We start from the raw sequence: 26,836 nt of genomic DNA on the forward strand, positions 1-26,836 counted from the left end.
AGCTCATCGTCATTAACAGAAACATAATTTCATATTGCGAGGATAATTTGACACCGAGGGAGAGGGAGTGTTTGTTTCAACATTTCGGAGCATACTTTTAGCATTTTATTTCAAACAATATAATTTAGTGTTTAAGTAGATCTAATTATCAATCATCTAATAACAAATAACTAACAACAAATAGCCGAATGAATGATTGCTTTCTTATATATGTACATTTTAATACTTAGACAGAACTATTAAAATGATGAAGGGACAAACTGCACAGAAAAATCACATACACGATTCATGAGCGTAGCTGGAAACTTTAGACAAGTATTGATGAAGTTCAATGCTTGGGACAAAATATGCTATTTATAGGTATCTTTGTGCTTCTCTGCAGAAAGGGAAATTCCAGCACTTGTTCATGTACAGAATACTTGTTATCACGGTGGATCTTGGTAGTGGGAGTGACAATTTTGTCATGATAATACGATTTACAAAGACAATCCGATTGATCCAATTATTATTTTTCTTAGATTTATATTGTATATAATCATATGGAACATACAAATAACGTGATTTTGACAGGATAACCCGATTTTGAAACTGAGAAGCAGTAAGAAAAACTAAAGCTTTGGTATATCCTTTGTTGAAGGAGTTCCAGCCCAAAAGGGAGGCCTCTGTTCTGAAAATGCAGGTGGTCTTTGATAGACAATTGATGCAGCCTTAATCAAGATTCCAGCTGTTAAAGCCCAAATTACATAGCTTCTGGTTCCTGATTCATAATCAAAGAAATGAAGAAGATATTTGTGTCCCATCCGTTGTTTCTCCTCTGCTCTGCGGTTCTCATCCTGCATTGCATTCACCATCAAAATCTATAAGATGAGCCAGTTATGAAAGCTTTCCAGAATTGGTTTGAAATTTAATCGATGAAAAACAGTAGAACCTTGAGAAACATTTCAAGTGGAACATCAAATATTGATTCTACTTCGTTGGCATTTGATATTGGATCAAAAGCTTTCTTGTCAAATAGTATTCCAACCACAGGAACTACTATTATGCCCCGCTGCAAATATAAGTGATGTCAATTTCTAACGCGACAACACAATTAATTGGGATTCCACTCGTGCTTATATAATAAAAATACTCCAACGTTCACCCTTTGTCTATATTCCTTGCATAACACACACTAGACAGGTATCATATCCATGGAATAAGATTCATTTCCAAGATGCTTTATATATTATACCGAATTCTATATAATACCGAAAAAAAAATAGACAATCAAACTCATTTCTCGATTCAATAGAACCCCAAAGAGGTGAATAGAATAATATCGAGTTAAGTGTCAAAATGGCTCCTGAAATTGGCAGACATGGTCATTTTAACCCTAATTGAAATTTAAGTACAAAACTCAGTTCCGAAATTGGAAAAACTTGATAAACTAGTCCAAATTTGACAAACTTTTAGGTATTAAAACCGATTTATTCTGAGCTAATTTGTCAATTTTTGACAACTTTAGAACTGAGTTGAACCTCAACTTCGATTTGAGCTAAAACTGATCATGACTCCAACTTCAATGACCGTTTTAATGCTTAATTCGAATATTATCCCAAATAAGGAGAAAGATATATATGTAAAAAATGGGTACAATTATGTCTATTCCTAATCCTAAATGGAATGTAACGAAAGAGAGATCTATACAGAACTCATTTTTGTTGAATTTACATGAGAGATAATCTCATGGAATATCTAAGATCATATATGACAGGATAACCCGTTTTGACATCCCTAATCCTTGATGCTTCATATCTAAGAAATTGAATTTGAAAGCATACCAAAGTGACAAATGGTTCAAGAACAGTAACAACATGAACATGAGAAGGATCTAGCCCAATCTCTTCTTTAGCCTCCCTAAGAGCAGTTTGTACATCATCAGCATCATCTTCCTCCCTTTTCCCACCGGGCAATGCAACCTCACCTGAATTCAGACATCATATTTTACTTGGGCAGAGAACTCATATTCCCAAAATTAACAATTAACACAAACTTAATAGAAAATTACCTGAGTGAGAGGACATTGTTGAGGAGCGCTGCGTGAGGATTACGCGCAGGTCGCCGTCATTGCCTTGGAAGATACAGATGAGAACTGCAGCTCTATTATTGGGTTTTGTAGATTCTGCACAATCCAATTCTTTACCAATTCCATTTATTGCTTTATCAGGAACTTCTTTTTGTTGCTGTTGTTGACCGATCAAGTTGTTTAGATGTTGAGGAGGTTTATAGAGGCGAAGCTGTTGAGCTAAAGATATGAGGTCTTCCGATTTCCTCCTCATGTTCATCGAATTGGTGGATTCAATCTGTTTTAGGGTTTCTTTTCTTGAAAAAATGAGGTTTTAAAGGCAACTTTAATTAACTGTTCTTTACTGGCTTTGTAGGCACCATTATTTTCCCTCTTCCAATCACATGTGTTCATAAAAGTTTGCGGAAACGGGTAAAGATGGAATCTTTCTATTCAATTTAATTCCATTGCTGAAATGCCAACAAAAAGGCTTCGAAATCAGCGATCAAGCTTAGCCTGTTCAAGCAAAATTTCCACTTGCTTCATGGAAGTGTTCTTAATTTGCTGTGAAACTTTTATCTGGCGGCTTATATTGGATTTTAGATCAAACATCTAATTTGTAAATTGTATGGCTGCTTTCCATTCTCATGATAGTACATATTTTTCTCTCTTTTTGTACAAGGTTCAAATTACGGACCTAACATAACCCAGAAGTGATTGAATTAACCTTTAACTATATGGACCGGGGTAAAAGAAAAATTACTCTTACCCATATCAAAACATACCATTTTGACCTGGACTAGCGTGGAGAAAAAAGAAATTCTCAATACTTCATTTGTTGGGATGCAATCAATACCCCGTGAATAAATATAAAAAGATGGGTAAGAATGGAATCACCCTTCTAAGAAGTGGTTCTCGATACCGAAGTGTGTGTCGACACTCCGTGTCTCTACCTCTAAACTCAGATAAAAGTCTCATTTTATGATTATATTATCTGGACTCAAAATTGCTCCATATATACTATTATCCGGATCAAAAATTGTTTCAAGATTGAAATGGAAAATAATTTCATCAATTCTTACGTTAGAAATATATATGCAGTCTCTAAGATACGTTAAGAGACAAATTTAGACATTATGCCTTTCTCTTTGAACAATTAGCTGTTCAAAGATAGATCAGGATAAGAAAGTACAGGAATAGCATAATGATTACAGTTTCATGATCTTGCTCAACCACTTAAAAAAAGACAAATTATAGAAATAAAACACAATGCTTTTTAAGTAACATTTAACTGAAAATGCAAGAATTACAAGGGGCATTAAACATTTCACTTTGTGACTAAACAAGCTCCTATGAGAAAACTAATTCTCATCTGATAGATAAGCAGCTCCAAATTCTTGCAAACTAAAAGAGCAGCACTGATGCAGAATTAGACATTATATACTCTGCATTCTCAAACTCCATTCCACAGAAGGAGTTACATGCTCTGACTACGTACTGATCATTCTGTTTCCGAACTTCTCAATAATTTTTGTGAAGAAATCACACTTCCCACAGGTACGGGCTGCGGTTTTTATTGCAGGTTGACTATTTAGAATACAACCCATCAAATTTTTTAAATCATTCTTCATGGGATTATAGTATCACCGTTTACGTCGCTAGGAAATCTGAATTTCGGATTCTGCTCCAGAAAAGCTGGTGGCTGCTGGTAGACTACTGAAGCGGCTCTAATTAAAATCCCCGCTGTTAAACCCCATATCAAATACTTCTTCTCCTCAGTTTCATAGTCAAATAAATGAACTAAAAACTTTTCTCCCATCCACTCTCTCTCCTCTACTCTTCGGTTTTCATCCTGAACCAAGCAGGCAATTATAATTTTCGTAAAAGGAAACATATACTTAAATCGTTAAAGTGTAAAAGACAAACCTTGATGAACATTTCCAATGGAGCATCAAACACTGCTTCAACTTCAGCGGGATTTGCCATGGGTTCGAATGCTTTCCTATCTCGTAATATGCCTATAACAGGAATTACTCTTAGGAGGTGCTGCAAAGAACCAACAATCACAAAAACCCAAATTAACATTTTCCCGGTTATGCCTTAACAGCATATCTGTAACCTAATGAACAATTTACATGCCATTTATAAGTAGTTTTTAAGAGAACTATGATGCTTATGCGGTCTCTGAGACAGTGTGCTGGGAACTCTACAATTATAGAATTTTTGGATGATGTGCAACATATTGTAAAATTTATCCACCAACATGCCAAAGAAATGAAATTATACACCAAAATCGGGTTAGTATAAGCTTGCTATATTAAGAAGGGATGAACTGTGTGAAACTCGATTAAGAGAAATCGCGCTATAAAGAAAGAACATATGAATTAGTTCATCACTCCTGGAGATTTTCTCATAAACAGATTCACACTGTATCATTCAGTTGAAATAGTGGAAAAGTTAAAAAGTTAAAAGATTTTATACCTTAGACAAAAAGGGTTCAAGAACGGTAACAACATCCACAAGTGAAGGATCCAAACCAATTTCCTCATTTGCCTCTCTAGTTGCTGTCTCAGCATCATCCTTATCACCCTCCTCTGCCTTTCCACCAGGCAATGAAACTTCACCTGCAGCCACAAACACTCATTTAATTCAATAACAATCACACCCGTGCCTCCTCAATCATCAACCGTAACAAGTAAATTTCCAATTCGTTTCAACTGCCAGGGATATAGTGCCCATTTGGTTCTACTTTCTGTAGCTCCTTTTTGTTTTTTCACTCCAAAAAGTAGAATACAAGGTGTTTGGTTATGATTCAGAAACAATTTATGATAGTTATTTCGGAAGGAAAATCAGTTAAAAACTATCAGCTACTAGCAATAGAAAACATTAAACAACTCAGTAAGTACGAACAGTTGAACCAAACATGCCCATAATCATATCAGGAAAGAAAGATTAAATGGAACCTCAAACCTTCATCCACAAATGGCAACAAAAGATTAATACATAGCTTATTTAAACTGGACTAAGTGAGGCCTCTCTAAGGTGAAATAATCTTCTTTGCCAAAAAAACAAGAAGTAAAAATAACTTTATCTTCTTTTCGCTCAGTCAGTTTCCTCAATTTTTGTAGCTATAACTAATCAAGCTCAACATTTTCTATCTATCTATCTATCTATCTATATGGTTCATCCATTGATTCAAGAAATTGACAAGGGATTTGATTTTTAAACCTTGATCATTAGCAAACAAAGGAAACATTTACCTAATTAGACCATTATGAAATTGTACAATTATTGATACATTAAAGCCTAAATTGGTTTTGAAAAGTTGGGGGAAAATCCCAGAAAAACAAAAACCAAACTCTAACTCACAATTGATGATAACTACTTTCTGCAAAATTCAAGAATTGAGATTGAAAATAAAACCAAAAATCTATTACTTGACTTGAAATAAACAAAAGGGAGGCTGAAAATTTCTAACCTGAGTGGGTAGATAATAGTGAAGACCTCTTAGTCAAAATGACACGAAAATCACCATGATCACCTTGAAAGATGCAGACCAAAACAGCAGCTCTTTTGGGTCTAAATCTTTCGGGGTCTTTAGGAAGTGGGGTTGCAGATTCTTGAAAACCAACCTGGGAAACAACTTTCCCTGCAGTTTCCTCAATTCTTTGCTCTTCAATTTCATCGGGTGAAGGCGATGGTGGCTTGTAGAGTCGGAGCTGCTGGGCTAAAGTGAGAAGCCTGTGTGATCCAGAAGAGTCCATGAGTGAAAAGAAGGGTGCTTTACAAAGCCGAGATGGTGAGAATTGCAGCCTGGTTCTAAAGCGAGATATCATCACATAGTAAGGGATTGATCATTGATTGAATAAAGATACCTTTTTTCTGTTTTTTGGTGGGGGTTGGGTTTTGCTGATTGATTCTGGCTTTCCGTTTTTTTTTTTCCTATCATAGGGCATGTACTCTACTCTAAGACGGTTACCAGGATAAATGGCCGACACAGAGATTAAAAAAAAAAAAAAAAAAAATTTATTATTCCATATTTATTTCAGAGATAGGATGATGAAATGATGGAGGATTTATCCCTGATTGTAATAGTTAATTGTAGGGTTGTTTTTAACCTTTTAGAGGTTGGAGCAAGATGATAAATTTGTACTCTTTAGATATATATTCTATTTTTTTTAGTTGGAGATTAGATAATTTTTATTATTATTATAAGTAATAAGATACAAATTTAATAATATGATTATTAGGAGAGAGCACCTAGCATTCATGTATAAAATAGTGCAATTTTAAACCTAACGTTTATCAATTGGTACACTTTTAAGCTTAATTGATGAAAATGAGGTTTTTTATATCTAATTTTTTGTTTTATCCTCGTTCCAATTTCCACCGTTCTGGTCACTCAATACATTTTATGTTAATGAAAAACTCATTTTTAATCAACTAGGCTTGAAATTGCATCAAGTCATAAACATTGTTTAAGATTGTAATGTTTTCTACACGAAAGTTAAATTAGTAGTGCAGTAGTAACGAATATACAAACTAGAATTATTTATGTAATAAAATAATGAGTATCTATGTCATGTAAAATTCAAAGAAGTAAATAAGTATATTATTTTTCATATTGAATATATATATAGATATTTAAATTTAAGGAAAAAAATTGAAATTGGATAATAATATTTTTTTTTAGAAAAAAATAGATAATTATTTTTTTATTGAATAATAAAATGAGAAGAAGGTTAGACAAATTAAATTTAGAATGATGAGACAATTTCTTATACCAACTGAATCAATCAATTCTAATATTACATGCGTATTTCTTTTTTATATGTAAAATATACAAATATTTTTTGGCCTTACTATTATGGGTCATGGGCGCTCAATTCATAACCCAAAGTCGGCCCTGGTTAACGGAGTGGTATAAAAAGATGAGATAAACTCCTATAATTTTAACGAGATGGAAAGTCAATTTTATCATTCAAATCAATATTATGTAACTTAAGTAGGGTTAATACAGTAAAATATGTATTATTTTATATCTATTTCTATTCCACAAAACAAATATGGAATAATAATTCTCAACTATCTTATTTTTATCTTACCAAACCTTTTATTCTTATACATATCCTAGTATTTATCCTTATTCGTATCCTCATCAAATACCAAACGCCATCTAAACAGGAATATAAGGTGACTTTGGACCCGTTTGTTTTACTTATTGTTTGTGGTTGCTATTTGCTGTTTGCTGTTACGATTTGCTGTTTGCTGTTAGAAAATGCTATTTTTTCAAAAAGCGAAGATTCTCTGCTTTTGTAAAAAAACTACTTTTCAAGTGTAAAAGGCAAATATGAGATCCCTAACCAAACGTTTAAAATTCTCCATTTTGGAGTGAAAATGCAAACATGAGCATGAAAATAAGCAACCAAACACCCCCAAAGCTTTAGGAAATGAGAAGGGAAAGATGATATTTCATTCATTTTGTTGTTGTTTATTTTACTAAAACAAAAGTTCCGTTTACCTTTTTGAGTTTTAGGTTCACCTCGAACTCTTCTAATCTAATTACTCAACCTCTTACAGGGTGTTTGTTACGAGGATAAATGGGTTGAGCTAGGGATAAAAAAAAATCATCTCGTGTTTGTTTTAGAGATAAAGGAGAGATAAGCGTCTCATCCCTCAAATGTTATACCTAATGGGATAGAATAAGGAGGTGAAATAAGCACCTACAATCTAAATGAGATGGAAAAGTCCATTTTATCCCTCAAATCAATAGTATATAACTTAAATTGAGTTAATATAGTAAAATGTACTCCATGACTACAGGTAGTTTCCAGCCCCCTGTTTTCACAAAATTTGATGTTGTGGTGGTTTTAGCTCCCCTGTCTCCAAGAAATTTTGATGGGAGTATTGAATTAGCAACCCAAAAATGGGCACAGGTCCTATTAGATCCTCTTTAAATCCAAAATTCTAATTTCTTTTAGCCATTTTAGGCTCTCTCTAAATCCAAAATTCTAATTTTTTTTTTGCCTGTTAGGCCCTCTCTTTAAATTCAAATTTCTAGATTTGTTTAGCTTGTTAGGCCCTCTTCCCTAAATCCGATTTTTTCTATTAGACACCATTTTTTTACATGTTAAGAATCTTAAACACAATGTAGCTTAATTTTGAGAAATTTTATATTGGTACTTAAAAATTGGTTCTTGACCACTCAGATTATAACACGTATATGTACGAAAAAATTTGAACAAGTTCGATTTAGCAAAAAAAAAAAAAATACACACGCACGTGTAAAATCGGTCCCTCCAACCAACCAATCATGTATTCGTCATTGTTCACAGTTCTAGTTGATTATCTCCTTTGAACCAAACAACCACAAAGAGAATCATGGGGTATACAATTCCATTTTTGGAACGAACCAAGCAAATATGGAGAATTCAGGGTTATTCCTTTCCGTTCTCTTTGTTTCTCTTTCTGGATTTCTTTCTGTTACCACTGTGTGAACCAAACTCCTCTTAATAAAAATATCTAAATAGTGTATACAAGCCTGCAAATCAAAGCCTACAGACTACTTAATATTTTTTCCCGGCATAACACCTATTTGGCACTTTGCTAAAGCTTCGAAGTCAATCAGGTACTTGAACTAAACAAAAATTATCAATTGAGTCTTCATTCTAAACACAAATCACCAATCGAATCCTCGTTGAAAATCATTCAATTGAACAGTTTCAGACCATCTTCTCCAAACTCATTTTGTGTCAACACAATTATCAATACATTTTATGTCAAATAATCATAGTTTCTGATTTTAGAATAGGACAATGACTCAATTGATGATTTTTGCTTAGTTTAAAGATTTAATTGATGATTTTAATAATTTAAGATTTTAATTGATTTTGAAATTTTAATTTAAGGGATTAAATGGGTTTTTTTTATTGTAAGTGATTTTTTTAATACTCAGTGAAATCCGGATACAGGAGGCTCGAGGATGGGAGATTTAGAGAAGTTGGGGTGAAAGGATGGAGTCGAATCTGGGAATTAATTGTTCCACCAAAAATTAGGATGTTCGTTTGGAGGTTATGTGTGAAAATGCTACCTACACGAGTCCGTTTGATGCAAAGAAATATCCCAACAGCAATCGACTGTGTTATTTGTGGTTCAGACGCTGAACACGAGTGGCATTTATTCTCGGGGTGCCAATTTGCGAGGTCGTGCTGGCTGCGATCGAATTTTGTGGCTCTGGAAGAGAACTGGGATTGGGTTGAGGATTGTACTCTAAATATGCTAGAAACCGATAGCATTGAGACTGCAAGTGAAAAATCAACAATTTTGTGGGCTATTTGGACTTACCGTAATTCGAAACTCTGGACTGGCAAGGCAGAGAGTGTGGATGGCGTGATGGAGAGGGATGAGCGTGTTGTTGCAGAATGGCGAGAAGCACAAGTTAAGGCACATCAGCCTCAGCAAGAAACCAGAGAACCTGCGAGAGCCCGCTGGACACCACCACGTACAGGAAATCTAAAATGCAATGTCGATGCCTCAGTGTCTGCAAGATCAGTAGAGTTTGGAGCGGGAGCGGTTTTAAGAGGAAGTTTGGGAGAATTCTTGTTTTGCTTCAGCTGCGTCAAGCAAGGTCCGTCTGCCCTGTTAGCTGAAGCTCTAGCTTTGTGGGAAGCTATCCAATGGGTGAATAGCCTAGCTCTGCACAATGTCGAGTTTGAGACTGATTCGAGGAATTTGATACACAAAATTAAGTCTGGTTCAGTCGAAAATACAGAATTAGGAGTGGTGGAGATATTCGGTTACTAATGTTAGAACGCCAAGATTATTCAATGGCTTATGTCCCTAGGTTAGCGAATGGTGTGGCTCATGCCATGACTCGTCACGCCCGTTCCAACGCTAATCATTTCAGTGATTCATCAATTCCGATTATTTTACATTCAGCAATCTGTAATGATTCTTTGATTCTTTAATAAAGTTTTATTTTCTCTTCAAAAAAAATAAAAAATAATTTCGTCCTCAACAATAAAAATATTAATATGTTTCTAATTTATTTTCTGATACATTGATAGGGCTGTAAAGATCCGAACCGTTTATAAGTAGTTTGACATTTGGTTAGATTTATAACGAGCGAAGTTGGAGTATGGTTTTAAGTTTTGGTTCTTAAGGGAGTTTGAGCATGGTGGAACTCGGTTTAAATTTTTTGACACGAACAAGCTGGTGAACAAAACAAATTCAATTATAATAATCATGAATAGACTCGTAAAAAATGGCCCAGTTATTTTTTTTAACAATAACACTTTTATGAAGGGAGAAAATGTAAAACTATTTTTTTTTTAAATTTCAAAACTACATAGTTTATAAAATAATAAATAATTTATTGACGAATAAAAATTATAAATAAAATTAATAAAATACTCACGAACAATGCTCGAACAATAAATGAATTGCTCACAAACCATTTACAATCAAATAATTTTCTTCATAAACCGATTTAATCGAGCTCGAAGCACAAATTGTCATTTTCTAACTAGCCGCTAAAAAAAACTGTTTATGCTTGTGTTTAGAAATAAACTGTGCAATCATAATGAGAAGAATAATGGACATTTAATGTATAAAAGGGAATAAAGGTTGGGGTTGGCAACGGTTGTGGAAACTTATGGAACTTTCGGTGGATAAGTATTAGTAGTAATTAATTTCCTTTTCGAAAAAAAGTACAGTTTTTTTTTATATAGGAAAAAAATACAGTATTAAGGCTTTGTTTATTTGTTAAGAATATTTTCTGATTTCGAATATTTGTTTTTTTTATAGAAATTGGAACGAGATAGAATTTGGACGGGGTGAACACCCATAACTTAAGAAGTTACAAACCCACAATATATTAAAAAAGAAAAAAGTGAGTGTTTGAATAAGAGAAGATGAATGAGAATAAACAAAAAGAATGGAAGGAGAAAAGATAGAAAAAGTGAAGAAAAACGCAAATGTGAAATACTAAAAATGCAATCATTGATAAACCTGTGTCAAAAAACATGAGCTGAAGGCCACCAATTGATCACTGAGGAAGATACTTCAAACTTTGTCAATGCATCAGCAACTCTATTTCCTAAAGATGTGTGAAAAGAGAATGTTCATCCTTAAGCAAATACTGAGACAATACAACCACTCTTGTCGAATACTCCAAGAAACATCCATGCAATGATGTCTAAACAGATTAACTACGTACATTGCGTCTGACTCAACCCAAACATAAGTCGGAAATCAAATCACTCACTAGAAACATTTATAGAAGAACGAGAAAAACATTTTCTAAGCTTTTAAAATCTTCTCTATTCATTTTTATTTTAAAAAAAACAATAATTATCCATTAATTCTTTTCATTTTCAATATAATAAAAATAAAAAATAACTTTTTAATTTTTTAATATAAAATTTCGTTATCCAATATTAAGTATTGATAAATAAAAGGGACTTAAATTATTGGATTGTTTTTCTTTTTAATTAAAAGTTATTGGATTAATTTCTAAAGGTGGAGATTGAGCTTTTTTTTTTATTTATTATTTTTTTTTTTTTTTGATAAAAGCGTCATATTTCATTCCATAAAATCATAAAGTACAAATACAACACAATAAAACTTCCAACCCATACAGGCTATAGCCAGTATAAGATCCACAAAGGGAAGAAAATAGACTACAAAGAGCAAGATAAAGACTACAAAGAGCAATAAAAAACCACAAAGGGTACAAATACAACAAAATAGAAATCATATACTTCTCGGAAGTCGAATCCCATTGAAAAACAGCTGTAATCCATTCTTCATCATCTAGCCTCTTCCGGACATTCGGAGATTGAGCTTTAAGATAGGGTCGTAAACCTTATTATTTCTGCAAAAGCATAGGTTTAACAAAATTTAAAATCATAAATGCCAATCACATTACATTTTCCATTTCTCACCACATGTTTACACTATTTTACTACAATTTATTCGAATATGTTATTGAATTTTTTTAATAATAAAATTGATGAATTTGAAATAAAATTTACCTCATTATAAGGTATGAAGATTATGCTACAACATTCCTATCCCAGTTCTCCATTAAAATCCCGCAAAATCAATTCTATTAAGTAAAGAGATCTCTTTTAAACCACGCCAACAATTAGTTAGCAGATTGTAAAAGGAAAGAGTTAATGGAGATAAATAAGAGTAATGGAAGGTTAAATATCACATTAACCTTTGTTTGTGAGTTGTTTTTAGAGAGTAAATAATGGTTAATGGAAGTTAAATGTTTATTTCCTTCTACCTCAAACTCTGACCTCCAAATTGTGGAAAATTCATTAAAAAAATTTATCTCTGCATATTTAAACTTTCAAACGAAATTAAACTTTTAACCTCATTTACATTCTATAAACTCAAACAAGATTAATTTTTAATTTTCATTTCTATCACTTCCCTTTCTTTTCCATTACCTCACTCTCTAACAAAGGCTAAAAGGGTGAAGATCTAAAGCAGTAGATACAAAACAATTAAGGGTAACAATGGGAAAATGTGTAACCATTGATCCGTAACCATGCCCGATCGAACCGTATAATATGTAATCGTGTCTCTAAAGCCCCTAAAAAAGCCATTCTAAGTAAGGATGAAGCCCATTCTCATTATAAGGCCTAACGAGATCATTAAAGTCCTCAATGACGCAGCAAGGCAAAAACTTCAAAGAGCGGATAAAAATTCCACATTACATGACGCAGAGCACAACCTGGGGAGCCGTAGAAACATGTGCAACGCCATTGAGGAAAGTCTTCCCCACTAAATACCATGTCAATGTGATTTTTAGAGTAACCAATAACATTAACCCATTTCGAAAGTTGGATACTCAATTGTTGTCAAAACATAAAAATTGAATCCTCAATCCACAAAAGGGGACAAAATCAAAATGTTGTTTATTAAAAATTAAAAGAACAGCACACTGAAAGGGCAACAAAACTTCAAAAAGTAATGCAAAACTGTCTAAAGAGAACATAGATGTAATGATACTAATTTATGCACTAAGCCTTATCAGCTTTGGCAGCAGTTGCAGCAGCTTGTCCACGAAGACGACCAGTCCTCCTAGCAGCAATGAGACCAACCTTTTGGCCGGGTGGTGCATCACGACGAACAGTACTAGCATGCCCAATATGCTGGTGGTTACCACCACCATGAGGATGCTCCACTGGATTCATAGCAACACCACGAACCTTGGGCCAGCAGTTTCTCTTCACTCTGTATTTGTGGTATGCATTTCCTGCCTTTAACATAGGCTTCTCTGTTCTTCCTCCACCAGCTACTTGACCAACCATAGCTCTGCAACCACTTGGTACAATTTTCTTCGCTCCAGAAGGAAGCTTGATTCTGGGAAACAGAATTCAGAGACATAACCAAACAATTAATGAAGTAAGAAACTGCGAATACTTGTACTCAGAGATATTAAATCAGACCCTGTAAATATTTCAGAGGGTAGACACTAGGCAAAAGAGTTTATATACATACTGCCCTTTTCAACAAGGAAGCTTCAAAAATTATTCATGAGCCCTAATAACTTACTACCGAACCTACTTCATGGCTATGCAATTGCACGAGTCAATGATCTAAAAGAAAAAAGTTAATGCAATTGAAACACGCTTTCAAACAATCTACCAAGTAACCCCATAAAAACCAGTACCAAAATTTCAAAGGAATAGTGGAAACTCTCAAACGAAATTAAACGCCCAAACAATGTTAATTTTTAAATTTCATTTCCATTGATTCACTTTCAATCCCATCACCTCCAAAACTTCCAAACAAATGCTAAATGATTTTGCCCAGCTAACAAAAAAATATTGTCAAATATCAATAATAAGAATGAACAACACAAAAACCACACGAACTCAATTCAAGATCATCATACTCCTACATATCCAAATTAAACTCTACAGTAAGAACAAAGGGAAACTTATAGTTGGAAGCAAACACAAATCAAAAGCTCAAAGCAAAATTCACAGTTAAAAGAAAACAGAGAAAACTTGAATACCTGCTTGTTCCATTATCAGGATTATGACTAACAACAATAGCATAATCCCCAGAGCATCTAGCGAAGGATCCTCTATCACCGACATGGTGCTCAACATTGCAGACGACAGCTCCTTCTGGGATAGATCTCAAAGGAAGAACATTCCCGACCATCAAATTGGCCTTCTTTCCACAGTAGACGAATTGACCAGTATACATTCCTTCAGCAGCAATGAAAAGCTCCTTCTGGTGCTTGTATCGGAATGGATGGCGGAAAGTGACACGGGCCAACGGGGCTCCACGACCAGGATCGTGAATGATTTCGGTAATCACCCCCTTCAGATATCCATTTCGCTCACCGAAGTCGAGGGAGCGGAATCGGGCGGGACCTTTCCGGTGGTGAGTATGGGACTTGAAAACGGAGCCGGCACCCTTACGTTGGGCACGGATGACTCTACCCATTTCGGCGGTAAGGGAAGGGGAAGGGGAAGGGGGAAGGGGGAAGTGAGAGGGTAGTAGGGTTAGGGTTTTAAGAGTTTAGGGAATAGAAGATGATTCATCTACCACCGTTGATCTCATCCCCTCGATGGAAAATTAGAGATGACCTATTGAGAGAATGATCCTATATGGGCCTGCAGGCCCAACTAATAGAAGAAGGATGTACAATGTACATGTTGTAAAGTCTTTCTACAATCTAAACTGTTTCTTCCCTTTAATTAATACTAATAAACTAAGTACTAATTTATTGTCAGTTAACTATAATTTTAACAAATAAAAAATAAATTCAATAATTCTAAAAAAAAAATTTAATAAATTCAATAAAAATTTAATAAAATGATAAAAGATAAATTTATGGGATGGTTAACTGTAATAAATCCAAATTAAAGTGTAAAATTTTATTGTTATTTTTTTTTTTTTATCAAACTTAGACTAAAACGACATCGTTGCTTGAGCTAAAGGAAAAAAAAAATCATAATTCTTTATCTATTGAGGTGTAATCAACATCTCACAAATACTTCTAGGTGTAAATGTCATCTCGTGCCACCTTCTCTATATTTTATATTCGGGTAAGAGTTTTGTTTTATGGAACTATTAAGAATGACTTTATATGGGTCTACATGCCTAACTGATAGAAAAAGAATCACCGTAAAAAAACGTGAATATTGTGAAGCCTTTCTACTACTCATATTGTGAAATAAAAAATAAGTTCACAAGTTTTTATCTGATTGCTTGTTTATGGTCCGAGCTATTCAGCATCAGGAGTCTAATTTGTCTTACCTTTCGGATGTTGTTAGTGAGTGGTGTGTTCTGTTTCGAGATTTGAACTTTTTTTTTCCATCTCTTTTGTAAAACCTTTAGTGAATTTGATAACACATATGTTAGCAAAAGTCGTCACTGCTAGACCTGTTCGTGGTGAGTGGATATGTCTACCATTTTTTTTTATCTATGTGTTATACTCTAATTTGAGTTAATACAACTTTTTTTTCAAAAGAAAAAGAAAACTTTAGGATAGGGATCCAAAACTTATTGGTGCAAAAGCATTTGTTATTTTAGATGGAGTAAATAATTTATTAGTGTTTTGGAGATTTACCTAATAATAGCTATATTATCAAAAAAAATATTGTAAGGTCTTTAAATTTTATAGGCGTGAATACTTTAGTGTAAACTTGACATTATTTGGCCAACAGAACATATTATGAGGGAAAGTATTGCGTGAAAAATTAATTAGAGTCTACTTAGTTTATCTACTTTTTGTTTTCAACTATAAAAGGCAAATAGGAAGTTTCAAATCAAACACCTAAAACTCTCTGTTAGTTTTTTTTTTTTTTGGTAGGAACAGGAAAGAAAACAAAAACCAAAAAAACCAAAGCAATTAACCTCGGATCAGCCTAGGGAAGCTAACCCCCATTGCATCTTCCAAAAGAAGAGAAGATAAATAGTCAGGAGGAGAAGATAAGGTTGTGACGCCCAACATCCGCTCATGCCCATCAGCCGCCAAACGATCCGCAACCATGTTTTGCTCTCTGAAGATATGGCTGAAACTGATGAAGTCAAAGGAAGAACAAAGCCTTCTAATGCCTTTGATTAAATTACGGCTATTTAGACAAATAGCATTCTTATCGGAAATCATTTTGATGGCCTCGAGGTTGTCAGATTTTACAAGCAATTTATTTAACCCCATACCCTTGGCCAACCTTAGGCCAAAAAAAATCCACCAAAGCTCTTCCGAAAAGGAAGAACTCATGCCTAAATTATGAACAAACCCAGACAGCCAAGCACCCCCATCATCCCTCTGTTAGTTTTTGTTAAATACACGATAAAAAGTTCTACTAGTCAAGAATATATATATTAAGTTATATTAAAAATTAAAGAAGTTAACTGTTCAGCTTCATTGATGAGGACCGAAAATAATATTTGCAACCTATATTCTTCGGTTCTCACTTAAAGTCTGAGAATAAGTTTGAAAAGCTAAGAATAAAAAGCAGAAAACAAAAATAGATTATGAACATTCATTGGAAAGAGATTGACAAAGAAAATTGTGGAAAAAAAATAATACATAATGAATTTTTTTACAAAGCAAGGTACGTAACATTTGAAAACATCAAAATGGATAAAGAAATTAAATTGTTAAATTGTAATACATTTTTGCTAACACAGAGACTAACTATTATAATAAATGTATGTTTGTTTCCATTTTTCGAAACAACTTTTTGTCTTTTAATTTTAAATAGAAGATAAAAAAAATATTTGGTAAAATTTCGAAACACTTTTGTAAGCAACAACAAACACTAAAGACAGATGAACCAGACTCTAAGTAAAAATTATTCATAGTATCATGTTCAGTTTAAAATTTAAGACCATAAATGCCCAGCTCATTGCATTTTCCATTTTAACCATATTTTTACAATTATTCAATTCTGTTAAGTAGATTGAATTGAAATTATCAATAATAAAATTCAAAATGAAGGTTGGAAATTGGAGAAAAAGCACTTACTGATTTGATAAAATCTATGATGCACGGAAATGGAAACTGGAAACGGAAACAGATACCGCTAAACGTTATTTCTAAGAAAAATTAGCTAGAAAACGACAATGGAAACAGAAAAGAAACGGATAAGAAACGTGGAAACGCTGATGAAAAAGAGTTTTCGTGCAACATAGGATAAAATAATAATAAGGCAATACTTATTGTACATATTACATATATCAACAATGGAAAGCAACCTGTTCAAAGACAATGAAACAGAACGGAACCAACACATTCTAAAGCTAAGCAACAACTCCAATTTGTCTATTTACATTATAAATACAAAGATTTTCCAGAAAAGAAAAACAAAGCTTTAATCTTTTGTGCAAGTGGAAAAAAAGAGCAAAAAAATAAATATAATTCAGTGCAGAACCCGAGAGCTGCTCTTTTGTTCAGTTCAGTTCTGTATGCTAAAGCATATCACTACCACAGAACAGAACTCACCTTGTGCACAATCTGAAACTACTTGCACAGCAAATATAAAAGAAGTCCCCCTTCTTTATCTTGAATTACAAGAAACTGAATTATGCTTTTCAAAATACGTAACTGTGAGCGAATAAGTTACTAACTGTTTGCTGTTTGAGTCGGTTCTTGTTCTTTAGTATTGGCCTCCATCATAGCACCTTTTACGACTGGGGGATAAGATAATCTTCGGGCCTTCGCAGTTCCTTTCCCATTGGACAAAGGTAGTTTAGATGAATTTGGTGTTTTAGCAGTTGGTGAACTGTTGGTGCTTTTACCACCTTTTTTTGCCTGCTTATGCTGAACCTGTTTCGGACTAATGGAGCGAGGAGCAGGGACTTGGATTTCCCATGGACGAGCAGCAATCCAACGTTCCTTCCAGCTCCAACCCCAATTTGCTTTGCCAAATTCATAATTTACCAATCCAAGGTACTGGCTCGAGTTGGCCCTCCACTGTAATTCAAGCAATTTTATTCAGTTTGAGCCTAATGATAATCACAGAGTTATCTAATGAGGTATAAAGCACAAAAATGAGGGAATGACCTGATGAGAAAAGGCGTATGCCATTGCTCGTTCTCGCTTAACAGCTGCTTCTTCTCTCTGATGTATCCTTGCAAGAGTTTCCTCCATTGTTTCAGAGCCACCAGACCATTCCAACTGTCAATGACTAGAAGAGTTTAATAAAAGAGAGATATATCAACGGCAACGGCTGGTTTCCACATCCTTTTAGTTCAACTCTATGTCAACACAAAATATTATTCCATTGGACATGAAATCTTTCAATATTATGAAATAATCTAACCTCTAGATCATGAATTTTTGCCTCGAGTTTTAGTTGATTCTCTAATTTCTTCTGTCTTAACCGGTCTTCTGTTACCATACATTGTCGGCGAGCTCTAATTTGGGATTGTATGTTGCTCCAAGAATGCAAATGGTTCAATGTGGTTGTAGCTTGCTTTTTAACAGAATAGTTCTGGGATAAGTCCCGTAATCTCATAGCTCCTTTCAGACGGCGTAAAGCCTTTCTGGCCTGTGTCACAAGGAACAATTTAGCCATTATTCTAAATAAAAGTGTGCATCACACTGAAAACATATACATAAGGAGGTTCAAACATCAAATCTAAGCATCATCAAGTTATGAAGTTAGATGCAGATAATAACTGATACACTATTTAACATGAACAATTGTATCGCTTCCACGGAAGAAAGTTTGACACTACTGACATGAAAATAACCCAACACACATACCACGTAAGCCCTAAACGCAGTTTGAATCCGTGTGGCAGCTAAGTCCTCAACTGGAATGCCAAGAATTATTGCATTGTTATTGATAGAACTAACAGATTCTTTGCTACCCCGGTTCTTTGATTTGAAGCCCTTCGATTTTGCAGAACGTGAAGACCCCTGTCTCAAATTGCAGAATACAAGAGATTACGTTTAGGAGATACGAAGAATTTCATTAGGCATTAACCTTAATAACTAGACAACATTCAACTACCCACGACGAGACCTGGGTTCATCAATGAGTAGCTATTTATTCAAGTATAAAATTTTATTGTCATCATAGAGTCCTTTTTAACAAGGCAAATTAAACAAGAGGCATAGCAAATTAAGCAAGAGGATTCAATACCTTCACTTGTTTTGAACCATGAACTTTCACCTTCTTCAAGCTAATGATTGTTTTAAACCAATCACCAGAACCCATTTCTAATGCCCAATGCTTTTATTCAATTCAACATAAACCTGCTACAATTTTCAAGTTAAATTCAAAAAAAACACCAGAAGTCTGCACATATTCAAAACGATACAAACACACCTAAAAATTAAAGCTCTCAATAATTTTCCCCCATTTTCTCAGAAACCAAACAAATTCTCATTGCTAAAAATTGGTCTATAATCTATACACCTAATTCGCCTTTCTCCCTGTAATCCCCAATTTGAAAAACCCTAAGATCTATCTCCCCCTATCTCTTACTCAAATCAAAATGGAGGTCAAACAAAGTGAAGCAGACATGTAAAGCGTTGACCAAAAAGAAAATTGCAAAATCTGGGTAACGATAAAGACATACCAGAGGAGGGAGTAGCAGAGGGTCCTGAGTAAGGACTTTTGGGGAAGGAAATGGAGCAGTCAAGATGAAGAAAGAAAAAAGGTGGCGACCATTGTACTTGTAGTGAAGGAGAAGCAAACCCCCAAAAGAGAATAAAAGGTGGGTGTGGAAATCTGGATCGCCATGGCCCATCTACCAGCTTTTTCTCCTTCAATATACACGAAGAACCAAGTTATCACACTGTGTCATTAGATTAAATATTGTTTATGCCTAATTAAACTAATATTATCAGTGACTCGACAACTAATCAAAGGATTAGATTAGAAAAATTAGGGTTAAATTAATGATAGAGGGAGGGATTAATGTGTGTATGAAAAATTCAATGTGTGAATTGAAAAATTAAAGGGCCGATGATGCTTTTTTCCTTATCATTATTATTATTATTATTTGCTTACGTCCGAAGTTTTTCATTTCTTTCAAATCAAAGGAAAATTGGGCCCAATCATTAAAATAGGAAGCAAATAGAATTATAAGATATTATAAATAATTATAATGAAGTCTATTTTAGGAGAAAACAAGTATTGATAACCTAACAGGGGATTAAGAGGGGATTGATTGTTCTCCTTCTCGTAGGAGTTTGTTGTTCTTGTTGCTAGGTTTCGTCTCGTTCATTGTGAGCCAGTATAGTGTCATTACTATGGACACGACCTTTGCGAACATGTCATTGGTAGATGACCTTTTGAATTCTGCGACACAAGGTAGGGAGAACGATCTTGTGGATTGACCTTGATAGGAATTTTTTTACAGAACGCTCTGTTAATTTTGCAACCATGAAAACACAGTTAGCCGATATTTGGATGCCTAAGAAAGGAGTGTGGGTAACTGATGTTGATGCAAACCTGTTTTCTTTCGAGATTTTCCACAAGATTGATAAGGACTGTGTATCTGAAGGCGGCTCGTGGTCTTTTGACAACAAGATGTTGGTGCTGGGGGAGATCAAGTTGGGTCAGATTCCTGAACAAGCTAAATTAGTTATGTTGAATATCTAGGTGTAGGTGTATAGGGTTCCTACAGGTTTTTTTCTTAGAAGTTGTTGGAAGGCAGATAAGTGACTTTTATCAGCAAATTCCTTGAATATGATACCACAACATCACCCGTAGATTGGAGTTCATGAGGATCATGATAGCATTGGATATCAAGAAGCCTCTAAAAAGATGTAAACAAATTAAATGCTCGGAGTTAGAAGCTTTTTTCCTTCAGTTTAAATATCATAGGCTGTGTAACTTTTGCTACCTTTGTGGTATTTTGGGACATACAGAACATTTTTGTGATAGACCTTAAACACGTGAGCTAAAACGGGAATGGGGTGTGTGGCTCGTTGCTCAGGCTTGGTGAGGGGGCTCACTGTCTACATCTCGCTGGTTAAGAGAACCTGGTATGGCTAATGATGAGCAGTGGAGGAGATTGTCGGGTTCGACGGGTTCTGTTGCAGGATTTTTTAGGGGCCGGGAGGATGTTGAAGTTGCAGTAGCTTAGGATACTGAAGAGAATATGCATCTTGGCGAGGAGGAGGCCTTTGAACTACAAGAGGCTCATAAGCGTAGAAGTGAAGGTGTATATAATTTTGAATTGAATGTCACTAGAACTGGGCGACCAGGTGGATCGAAAACGGTACTACAACATGAGCATATGGTTTCTAACATCAATCGGGATTCCATGTGTTCTACTGAAACATGTATGGCGTGGTTTGAGGATCAAACCCGTCAAGCATAATGACATGCCTTAGTTGGAACTGTCGTGGTCTCGACAATCCCCAGACAGACACTTCGGGCTTTGGGTGAGCTTCTGAAAGCTAATAAGCCGAGTTTAGTGTTTCTTATGGAAACACTGGTGGATAGAAGCCATATGGACGGCTTGAGATGCCAGTTTGCGTTCTCAGGATGTTTTACAGTAAATGTGAGAGGTCACAATGGGTGGCTTGCTTTTTCTGGAAGGAGGATTTGGGTTATGAAGTTAGCAGTTTTTCCGACCATCACATTGAATTAGCCACTCGGAATTAGCAGTTGGGAGATTAGCGTCTTATTGGATTTTATGGCTTTGTAAACAGAAACAGACATTGGGAATCTTGGGGTTTACTTAACAAAATCACTAATTCTTTTGTATTACGTAGTTGTTCTTCGGGGGATTTCAACTGTATATTGGGAGCGGATGAAAAACGAGGTGGACCTGACTATCCGGGTTACCTAATCAATTATTTTGTGGAGGTTGTGAGGGCTATCGATCTTTTTGAATTGTGTATACACAGCAGTACTTTTACATGGGACCAAGGTAAAGGCACTGATTCTTAGGTTAGAGAAAAGCTTGATCGTGCACTTGGGATAAGGGGTTGGTTCAACGGTTTAGTTAGTACCGGCTTACCAATTTAGTCACATCATACTCTGACCACTCGCCACTTCTGCTCGAATTTGAGTACCAAGTCCTCGAGGTTAAAAAGCACTATTTCAGGTTCGGAACTACGTGGGTTTTGGAGGAGGGTTTTATCAAACTGGTTACGACCTGTTGGCAGTCGACGTCCACTTCCTCACTCTCTACACGTCTGGTTGCATAGCATCTCGATGAGACCGACGTGATTGTTTAAAAAAAATTAGTTATGTTTTATTTCTGTTTTATTCATGTTTTCTACTTTTCATTTCGCATCTTTTTATCATTAGGCAGGATCCTTAAATATAAGTACTGGAGAAGAGGGATTCACCAATCCTCGTTTATCGCAACTATCATTACTATAATTTCTTTGACATACACCGGTTTGGTTTTTACTTCAAATGAGCATGTGAGTTCATGAATTAACTTTCCTGGCACGCCCCACAAATTCCACATGTTTTAAGGTTGAAAATCAATGTTCTAAAAATCGCTCGAGGCGAGAATTTTTAAAACACCGTCCCAATTTTCTCAAATCGGACGACATAAATCGGTTGATCGATTTTTGGCCACCCAGATAAATCTAGGCGGCCTCAGGCAGCTTCTAGGTAGCCACGGGCAACCCTTTTGAAAAAACTATCCATTAAATTTTACGTCAGTTATTTTAATTTTAAATAAAATATTAAATAACAAAAAACTAAAAAAAACCTTAAACTATATAAAATGTATTTTTAAGGATATTAATTTTATTTTATTGTTCACATATTTTTTTATAAATGATATTTTGTTGACCCATTTTTTATTTTTTTTTTAAAAACATTAATATAAATAATATTAAAATATCCTAAATATTTTATATTAGTATTTTTACATAGTATAATTTATACTTTAATTGTATTTATATAGTACTTTTCAAAAAATATATATTTATATAGTAATTTATTTATTAAAAAAAATAAAAATACAAATCCGATTAATCCACGGTTAATCTCCAAGGCCGTATCCGCTAGTGCCTAACATCTTTTATAACATTGTTTATTCTTAAAATATCGCCAACACATTCAATGTGAATTAAAAAATTATACATCATTATTTGTTTATTATTAATTTATCAATAAGCTTTTTTCTTCATAATCTTTTCTTTATAATAAGCTTATAATTTCTACTAATTAAAATTAATTTGAATAGTTAATGGCTTCAAATCACTTTATCAATAAGCTTTTAATTTATATTAATTAAGATTGATTTGAATAGTTAAAGACTTTAAATCACTTAAACTAAAAATATCAAATTCGGATCGTAGTATTATATGTAAAAGAAATTAATTAGTTGAGTCCATCAAAAGAATGTCTAATAAACCTCAAAATTGTTATTTATTAACTACATTTGTTCTGAATGCTAGAAATAATTGCTAATTAAGCTTTACCTTATTTTAAAAATATCTTTTGGCTTAAATTTGATAAATGGTATAATATAAACAAAATATTTATTAATATAATATAGAGGGCCTAAAACTAATTAATGTTAGTTGAGAGAATATAACCTAAATCCATGGTATATTACAGAAAATACGCCATATAATTCTTTTTTTTTTTTTTTGAAAGATACGCCATATAATTTTAAGAATGCAACTTGGTAATATTTTATTGGAGAAGAATTATTATTTGTTGTTGGGAATTATTATTTTAAAGATATTAATTAGGATTATTCCACTGTTTTTATTCTAGTTGGTGAAATGGTGATTCATGCACGTGGGCTGTTGATTTGTTGGAATATGATAATTGATTAAGAAATCTGAACCGTTGATCATTAAGAACAAAAATAAATAAATACATCCGAATGGTCCCGGCGGGGCTCGAACCCGCGACCTTCGGCTCATAAGACCAACGCTCTAACCAACTGAGCTACGGGACCTTGACGATTAAATGTTAAAATTTCTAAACATATACTAAATTTATTCTCTTTCGTGTTTGGTTAAAAACATGAGAACGATGGAGTACGTGTGTACGTACGTACCAAAGTCATTGAGAAGAAAATGTTGCCCTGAACCAAAAACTCAAAGTAGGGCCCTTTGGAAAAGTGTCAATTGTTGACAATTATATTAATCTCATTTATTTTCCTTGGTAGATGGTAATGGTGGATTAATAACGTGAAAACTGCGGCAGTTTAATTTATTATACATATAATCAAATATTAATGTAACATTACCGTCATTATAATCACTAATTTATATCAAAATATTGTGGACCATATATATATTACGTACCCAATGGGTTAATTAATATTTTCTCGACAAAGGAGCCAAAAGTCAAATACAAAACATAGTATAAACAAAAATAGTGAAAATGTTTGCAAGAGTACTTTAAACTTATATGAAGGATGAGAGGATGAGACTGTGAAAATTTCCTTTGGGATAAGTAGGATAATTAAACAAATTTAATGAAATCATTTATTGTTAAATTAATAGGTCATTTTACACGTTCATAGTTTATGGACATTAGATGCTTCAATGTCTGGGGAGCCCGCGATAACAGTCCTAAGGTAGCGAAATTTCTTGTCGGGTAAGTTCCAACCCGCACGAATGGCGTAACGATTTGGGGATGGTTGTTCTTACCTTTCACCCGAAGCTTCTTGTTGAAAGGAATGTATGGTTAGTGGCTGGTGGTCTTGGTCTATAGGCGTTCAATTAGAATTTTAGATTAGATCGTTAAAAAAGAAAAAATTTAGTTCATAGATCTAATTAAATATTTTAATAATTAGTGGGTATTCAATCCTCCTCCTTGTGACCCCTTAAATTTATCTTTGCTAATATTTTTTTTTATTATGCAGAATATAGCTTCAATAACTCAAAAAGAGTTATACTTGTCTAATTCAATGAAGCTAAAGTAAAAATACACGAACCTCTTCCACAAGATAAATAGTTAACAAAGGTTGGCAGCCCAACATGCAAAGGTTGTGAGCAACTTGGTTATTAGTCTGTCTAACATGGATAAATTCAACCATTATAAAATCTACTAACACAATGAAATCATCGAGAATAGACATGTTGGATAAGACTGGGTTTTATACTAAATTATATTGTCCAAGCACAATCTAATCCGCATTATATTTACATCAAGTTCAGACCGGACCAGACCATGCTAACATAACTAATTCCCAAATCCAGCCCGTCCAACTAATATATTGATATCGTTGTATAAAACCGTCTTCTAAAATTTTCTTATTTGGCCAAAGATAAGAATAACAACAGGTTAGAGAGGAGCCGACATCCGACGAACCCACTCAAATGCTTAAATTACAGAGGTAGAAGATATTGAGAGTATGACAATAGTTATGTATTCACGTACCTCATCTAGGCCATATACCTTTTCTATTTATAGTGTTTACCACGGGTAATCTTTATCATTCTCACTCTAATGAGTCATAGGGCATGTGTCAACCTTATGTTGATTTTATTAGACTCGGTCTATGACGTCGTCAAGTGGTGCACCCAGACATGTAACATATGCTCTACCAGGTGGCTGGGTTTCATTGGGCCTATGATAGGGGTCGAAAACCCCTATCTTTAGGTACGTTTTTTAGCATAGTTTTGATTGGTTTTTATTTAATAAGCGAGCAAATCTCGCACTTTTATGCATATGTGTGTGATTATTAGTTTTAGTATATATTTTATTCACTTTTGTAGTTTATAGCCGTTTTTTGATTGTTTTCAGGCAAAATATTGCCAAAATAGCACACACGTGAACTATCACTTATTTATTTTGGCTAATTGATCCACCAAAGATCGCACCAAACAGAGTTTTTACTTAAATCTAACGACTGGTGGGTCAATTTAGCCTTTGGACTAATGTTGTTTGGAGTTTACGTATGTGTGCAGGTTAAAACGAGATCAATTTCGGGCAAAAATCGCGTCTCGAGGACACCCAGGCACTTGTTCGGTGAATTGGGCATGTCCAGCCCACCAAACTAGCCTCTGTAGGCCAGCTCGGCGAGCAGCTCGACGAGCTGGCATGCTGGAATCAGTCTTTTGACTGATTCCCAACCCCACGACTTCACGATTTCGCTCCCACTCTTCCACCTGCATTGGAAAACAAGTTAGATTAGGCTTAGGCACGAAACTACAACTATAAATAGAATATTGTAATTGTAAATTAGATATCTTTCATTATTGTAAAAAAACCCTAGCTTTCCCCCTTGAAGAATCCTCTCCACCTCCTCCATCTCCTTCAACCTCCATTGAAGAACCTTGGAAGCTCCGCTCACCGAGGATTTTTCAAGGTTCCTCCTTAAGTCCTAGGAAGACGCCTGCAGTGGTAGACATGTTCCCTGAAAGGGATTTTCTTACTCTTTTCATAACTTGTTTAGCTCTTGATACAGTCTATGAATCCTAGGCTAATTGTATCTTCGTGACAATATTTGTCCATCTTTAATGATAATATAGTTTTGTTTTGTTCAATTGGTTTATTTATTTAATCTTTGTCTTACGCTTTGTCTGATTGGTTTAACTCATTCATAAATCCAAAAATTAAGTTGGCACATATTGCGAGCTGAATCTGACCTAGTTAGAGTCTATAAGATTGACGACCTTATAGATGATTAAGCCCAAATTATTGAGCCTTAGAGCTAGTTTCAGCCTTACAAGGGAATCACGAACTAGGAACCACAGAAGGATAAGTAGGGTTAATCGCCTCGGACACAAGTGACTTAGATTAGGTTTTCAACCAGTTGTCTGAACATCCTATATTCATCATTATCGTATCATTCCATATCCCTTCGGGTAATTACTTTAGTGAAAGGTCACCTAGGAGTAGAGTAACTTAATTA

At 34.4% G+C, this 26,836-nt stretch overlaps 4 protein-coding genes and 1 non-coding gene across 8 annotated transcripts; all 5 read right to left on the bottom strand.

Annotated features, from left to right (window-relative positions):
* Positions 1–171: 171 nt before the first annotated feature.
* LOC136232448 (nudix hydrolase 15, mitochondrial-like) lies at positions 172–2,684 on the bottom strand. 2 transcript variants are annotated; one of them, XM_066021626.1, is made up of 4 exons: positions 2,048–2,676; positions 1,821–1,963; positions 929–1,048; positions 172–833 (listed from the first exon to the last, which is right to left on the bottom strand). In XM_066021626.1, the coding sequence occupies exons 1-4, from the start codon at positions 2,322–2,324 to the stop codon at positions 609–611; spliced, it is 765 nt and encodes a 254-aa protein (XP_065877698.1). In that variant the 5' UTR covers positions 2,325–2,676; the 3' UTR covers positions 172–608. The 2 variants fall into 2 exon arrangements, with proteins under 2 accessions (XP_065877698.1, XP_065877699.1); XM_066021627.1 differs by lacking the exon at positions 929–1,048 and having other exon boundaries at positions 2,048–2,684.
* A 596-nt stretch (positions 2,685–3,280) lies between these two features.
* On the bottom strand, positions 3,281–6,010 carry LOC136233474 (nudix hydrolase 15, mitochondrial-like). Its single transcript, XM_066023141.1, has 4 exons — positions 5,523–6,010; positions 4,526–4,668; positions 3,971–4,090; positions 3,281–3,896 (listed from the first exon to the last, which is right to left on the bottom strand). Exons 1-4 carry the CDS (start codon positions 5,878–5,880, stop codon positions 3,672–3,674), a joined length of 846 nt encoding a protein of 281 aa, XP_065879213.1. The 5' UTR covers positions 5,881–6,010; the 3' UTR covers positions 3,281–3,671.
* Positions 6,011–12,957: 6,947 nt separating this feature from the next.
* Positions 12,958–14,608, bottom strand: LOC136233142 (large ribosomal subunit protein uL2). The gene is made up of 2 exons (XM_066022729.1): positions 14,079–14,608; positions 12,958–13,420 (listed from the first exon to the last, which is right to left on the bottom strand). The coding sequence occupies exons 1-2, from the start codon at positions 14,516–14,518 to the stop codon at positions 13,078–13,080; spliced, it is 783 nt and encodes a 260-aa protein (XP_065878801.1). The 5' UTR covers positions 14,519–14,608; the 3' UTR covers positions 12,958–13,077.
* Positions 14,609–17,192: 2,584 nt separating this feature from the next.
* Positions 17,193–19,975, bottom strand: LOC136234057 (protein IQ-DOMAIN 9). 3 transcript variants are annotated; one of them, XM_066023820.1, is made up of 6 exons: positions 19,616–19,975; positions 19,177–19,266; positions 18,795–18,950; positions 18,349–18,576; positions 18,090–18,203; positions 17,193–17,999 (listed from the first exon to the last, which is right to left on the bottom strand). In XM_066023820.1, the coding sequence occupies exons 1-6, from the start codon at positions 19,784–19,786 to the stop codon at positions 17,649–17,651; spliced, it is 1,110 nt and encodes a 369-aa protein (XP_065879892.1). In that variant the 5' UTR covers positions 19,787–19,975; the 3' UTR covers positions 17,193–17,648. The 3 variants fall into 3 exon arrangements, with proteins under 3 accessions (XP_065879892.1, XP_065879893.1, XP_065879894.1); XM_066023821.1 differs by having other exon boundaries at positions 19,177–19,289; positions 19,616–19,753; XM_066023822.1 differs by having other exon boundaries at positions 19,177–19,292; positions 19,616–19,753.
* Positions 19,976–23,852: 3,877 nt separating this feature from the next.
* Positions 23,853–23,926, bottom strand: TRNAI-UAU (transfer RNA isoleucine (anticodon UAU)). Its single transcript has one exon. It is a non-coding gene; the product is annotated as a tRNA-Ile (tRNA).
* Positions 23,927–26,836: the final 2,910 nt, after the last annotated feature.

This window comes from Euphorbia lathyris, chromosome 6 (genome assembly GCF_963576675.1).
Source record: "Euphorbia lathyris chromosome 6, ddEupLath1.1, whole genome shotgun sequence".
NCBI classification, from domain to species: Eukaryota; Viridiplantae; Streptophyta; class Magnoliopsida; order Malpighiales; family Euphorbiaceae; genus Euphorbia; species Euphorbia lathyris.

Bases quoted from the DNA above. Each gene is read 5' to 3' on its own strand.
- LOC136232448 (XM_066021626.1), bottom strand. From the start codon at position 2,324: ATGAACATGAGGAGGAAATCGGAAGACCTCATATCTTTAGCTCAACAG. The intron at 1,964-2,047 runs GTAATTTTCTAT...GTCTGAATTCAG, and splicing joins AACAATGTCCTCTCACTCAG to GTGAGGTTGCATTGCCCGGT. The intron at 1,049-1,820 runs GTATGCTTTCAA...TTATATTTGCAG, and splicing joins TTGAACCATTTGTCACTTTG to CGGGGCATAATAGTAGTTCC.
- LOC136233474 (XM_066023141.1), bottom strand. From the start codon at position 5,880: ATGATATCTCGCTTTAGAACCAGGCTGCAATTCTCACCATCTCGGCTT. The intron at 4,669-5,522 runs GTTAGAAATTTT...TTGTGGCTGCAG, and splicing joins ACTATTATCTACCCACTCAG to GTGAAGTTTCATTGCCTGGT. The intron at 3,897-3,970 runs GTTTGTCTTTTA...TGCTTGGTTCAG, and splicing joins CATTGGAAATGTTCATCAAG to GATGAAAACCGAAGAGTAGA.
- LOC136233142 (XM_066022729.1), bottom strand. From the start codon at position 14,518: ATGGGTAGAGTCATCCGTGCCCAACGTAAGGGTGCCGGCTCCGTTTTC. The intron at 13,421-14,078 runs GTATTCAAGTTT...TCTGTTTCCCAG, and splicing joins CCTGATAATGGAACAAGCAG to AATCAAGCTTCCTTCTGGAG.
- LOC136234057 (XM_066023820.1), bottom strand. From the start codon at position 19,786: ATGGGCCATGGCGATCCAGATTTCCACACCCACCTTTTATTCTCTTTT. The intron at 18,951-19,176 runs GTATTGAATCCT...AATTTGAGACAG, and splicing joins ATGGTTCAAAACAAGTGAAG to GGGTCTTCACGTTCTGCAAA. The intron at 18,204-18,348 runs GTTAGATTATTT...AGTCATTGACAG, and splicing joins CAAAAATTCATGATCTAGAG to TTGGAATGGTCTGGTGGCTC.